A 4,318-nucleotide genomic window follows, 5' to 3' on the forward strand; every position below is an offset into this window, starting at 1 on the left:
TTCAACTTACTATGCAAAAGTTGATATGGTCTTCTTTATTTAGAATAAGCTTCTTACTTCTATTATAGATCCACAATTAGAGATAGTAATTTAGGATGTTGTAAATGTTTGAATATATTGCAGGCTCCTGAAAGTGCAGTTTACTTCATTGAAGATAGGGAGAAGGTTCCTGTTGTTTGAAGCAACAACAACACGAATGAAGAAAGAAAAAGGTATGTTTGTTCTTGTGGGTATAACTTTTTTAGAAGCAATATTTGTACTTTTATACATCGTTTGATTTGGCCCACGAATGAAGTTTTGGATTTGAGAGTTAAAATGTGTTTTAAGGATTTGAAAAATCTTATTATATCTTGTAATCCATGGAATTCGTTTTCCTTCAGTTCTTGGGCCAATAAGTATGGATAATCATTAGCCTTAAGGTAAATAATCATATCTTATTTATTTTCTTAGGAAGAGAAATGCAGGGTTGAAATTAAAAGAACTACCTGCTCTATTGTCGATTTAGGTCCTTTTCATTCATTTTTCGGGTTCAATATTAGTGCTAAGTTAAACTAATTTTATTGTTATTTGAAAATTGTTCTATCATTGTTGACTGCATTTTTTAATAGGAAAAGTAGAATGGCCTTCACATGGATTTCCACTCTTAACCTTGGTAACACAACTAACTTGATTAAGGTTAGAGTGCTTACGATATAATACTTTTAACAAATAATTATATTTTAAATTTTATTTGTGTTATTTTTAGCCTTGATTTTCTTTAGCACTTTGGTTCAGCTTTTATTTCCAAACCTACAAATTTATACAGATAAAGAGTTATGCTCATCATGGTCATTTTCTGATAAGGTATTATAGTTTTTTTTTAATCCATGATTCCATTTATTTAAGGAACTCTACATTGAAAAATTTATTACATATTTTCATATGTCGTGAAGAACAAATAACACAAGTAAAGATTAAAAAGAAACATAATTTAGTCCAACGAACACATTTTGTATGGATATCAAAGCGGATCAAGTAAAGATTATTGTAGGTTAGATGATTACTAGCTGTTATTTCAATTTGATATTTCTAGTTGCATTTGCATATATCTTTTTTCGTATTTATTTGCAAGTTTATTTATTTATTTATTTGCAAGTTGACCTTTTTGATCAACTTGTTGAGATCAAGTTTATTTTTTTTTGTTCCAGGTTTCACTCCACTCCACTCCATGTGATAACAAAACCATCATGTTTAAGCCTTGTGCTTTAGAAAATAGTTCCATTTTATCCCAAAAATAAGTTGTTATTTTTTAAATCTTTAATGGGCTAAGCCTAAATAAAAAAAATAGCAATTAATTTCATTAAAGTATTTGCATTTAGATCGCATTGCTACAATTAGGTAAATTTTCTAAGTAAAAAGTAGGATGCTAAAATAGATAAGCAAACAAAAGTACATTGGTATTTTAAAGTAAAAAGTAGTATGCTTAAATTTTCAATAAGATATTTCTATAATATTTGTGAACCAATAGTAAATTTTTTTATCTTACACAAGATTTTGGTGTCAATGCAGTTCCATTTATTTGCTTGATATAGCATTGCACTTTCAAGTTTTTATTATTAGAACACTATACTTTGAAAAAGCTACCAATTTGTATCAATGAAAATTAATGTGTGTACAGTTGGGTAGATTTTTACAATGTTGTAATAGGATGAAATAAAAGTAGGATGCTATAACAAAGAAATAAATGAAATTAGGTTGCTATTTATTAGGGATACTTTAGAGAATGCACACTTTTGGGATCAAAAGCAGAGATACCTAACATAGAGCAATATCGATAATAAGATCATTATGCAGGATCAGTTTTTATTTTTTTATTTTTTTCTTATTTATTTTTTTTAAATATAAAATCAAGTGTTATATAAATAAGACAATAATCACTATTCATGTATCTATGATCAATTTATTATCATTTGTTTTTCAACTTTATTTCAAATCCTTTTGACATCATGTGACAGTTTCATATCCTTTTGGCATCATGTGACAACTTAGAAAGAGAAAAAAACAACCACACTAATGTTGGATTTGATGGTTCTCAAAAGGTGATTCATTTTGTTTCTTAATATTATGTCAAATAACATAGTTGGACTTTAATCTAGTTGATTGTGAATTTGATTTTGTTTTGCCATTTTGGTTGAGCATATGTGGCTATTTGTGTGTACATGGCGGTTCGAATCTAAATTGTTGATTGTAATATATTTATAAAATTGATATAATATATCTATAAAATTGATGTAATAATATATCTATAAAATTGATGTAACTATTAAATTTATATTTACTACATTTTTATATATTTTTTATGAATATTATAATTGAAAATATGGATTTTGTTGAATATTTTTATCATACTGAATTTGCTTTGGAATATATTGCTACGGGACAAATTGTTGATGAACAAACAACTATGGAATTTGCTACGGAACAGACGGCTACGAAATTTGCTACGGAACAGAAACCTACGGAATGTGCTACGGAACAGACGGCTACGGAATTTGCTACGGAACAGAAACCTACAGAATTTGCTACGGAACAGACGGCTACGGAATTTGCTACGGAAGAGAAACCTACGGAATTTGTTACGGAACACATGGCTACGGAATTTGCTACGGAACAAACGACTACGGAATTTGCTACGGAACAGATGGCTACGGAATTTGCTACGAAACAAAAAGCTACGAAATTTGCCACGGAAAAATAGCTACGGAATTTGCTATGGAACTTAAATTGCAACGAAATAAATGTCGTTGAAACTGTCATAACAAAATTGCTACGGAATTATAATTCCGTAGCTAAACGTTTTGCTACAAAAAATAAAACTACGGATTCAAATTGATAAATTGCGTAGCAAATTTCGTAGTTATTCAACTTTAGCTACGAAATTAGCTTTTTGCTATGGAATTTTTCAGTAGCTAAATTGAAATTTTCATGTAGTGCTCGCACCCCACAACACTTCCACCCCCTTGGTGTCACTTATTATAGGTTGTCATATTCTCCTAAACAAAAATTATAGGTAATTTATTTTTATACAAATAAAAAAGTAAATTTTAATCTCATGAGATTAATTTAATCAACTGAAGATTAAAACCTAGTATTAGAAAGGAAAACTAAATTAACACCAATTTGCCCAAAATTAAGCCATGTATTATACTAAATTAATTCACAAGAGAGTTCGACATCAATCAAATATTATCTCGCACTCAAATTCACAAAACTCACTTTCCAGGTACAAAGTTTGTAGCATATGACCATGCATTGTTTGCAACAGGGTCAGCAAGGTGATCAGCAAGGTTCTCCAATGGTCCCTTTCCGGTAACAATGGCTTGAACAAAGAACCCAAACATAGAGAACATGGCTAGTCTACCGTTCTTGAGCTCCTTCACTTTCAGCTCAGCAAATGCCTCTGGGTCATCAGCCAGACCCAATGGGTCGAAGCTACCACCAGGGTAAAGTGGGTCAACTACCTCACCAAGAGGTCCACCAGCAATTCTGTAACCTTCAACTGCACCCATCAAGATCACTTGGGTAGCCCAGATGGCTAAAATGCTTTGTGCGTGGATCAAACTAGGGTTCCCCAAGTAGTCAAGACCACCCTCACTAAAGATCTGGGATCCAGCCTTGAACCATACAGCCTCACCAAACTTGACGCCGTTACGAGCCAAGAGTTCAGGGAAGACGCACCCAAGAGCTCCGAGCATGGCCCATCTGCTGTGGATGACCTCAAGCTCACGGTTCTTGGCGAATGTTTCAGGATCAGCAGAGAGCCCAGCAGTGTCCCAACCGTAGTCACCGGGGAACTCACCGGTTAGGTAAGATGGGGCTTCGCCGGAGAATGGGCCAAGGTACTTAACACGGTCGGGGCCGTACCATGGGCTTCCTGATGGTGCGACCTTCTTGACTGCTGTCTTCCTCATGGAAACCCTTCCATTTCCGGTGATTTCAGAAACTGATGGTGCTACTTTCACTGCCTGTCCGACGAAAGAAGAGGATAGATGCTTATCTTGATACACTCTTTAACTTCATTTTGATTGGCTACCAAGATTTTAGTTCTATCAGAGGGTATATAATTTGTGTGGTTCAAGTTCTCTGGTCCACGGGAGATATTTGAAGGGGCAGCGATATTCACGGCTCTGGCTTATTGAGCGAATATAATGGCTCGCATTCTCAGCCACTAGCGAGTCTTGGTGGGCTTTTAGCCAGTGTTTGTGGGGTTTTTCATGTTTAACCATATTATAAGTTTAGTCCAAACATGCATTGAAGTTCAGCAGATTTGTATTATCAT

The 4,318-nt window shown here is 33.6% G+C and overlaps 1 protein-coding gene across 1 annotated transcript; it reads right to left on the reverse strand.

Moving 5' to 3' along the window:
- Positions 1-3,158: 3,158 nt before the first annotated feature.
- On the reverse strand, positions 3,159-4,098 carry LOC145104269 (chlorophyll a-b binding protein AB80, chloroplastic). The gene has a single exon (XM_079041533.1). It carries the CDS (start codon positions 3,948-3,950, stop codon positions 3,252-3,254), a length of 699 nt encoding a protein of 232 aa, XP_078897659.1. The 5' UTR covers positions 3,951-4,098; the 3' UTR covers positions 3,159-3,251.
- Positions 4,099-4,318: the final 220 nt, after the last annotated feature.

The sequence above is a fragment of the Lactuca virosa genome, chromosome 4 (assembly GCF_052849685.1).
Source record: "Lactuca virosa cultivar CGN04683 chromosome 4, Lactuca_virosa_CGN04683_v6, whole genome shotgun sequence".
In the NCBI taxonomy this organism is placed as follows: domain Eukaryota; kingdom Viridiplantae; phylum Streptophyta; class Magnoliopsida; order Asterales; family Asteraceae; genus Lactuca; species Lactuca virosa.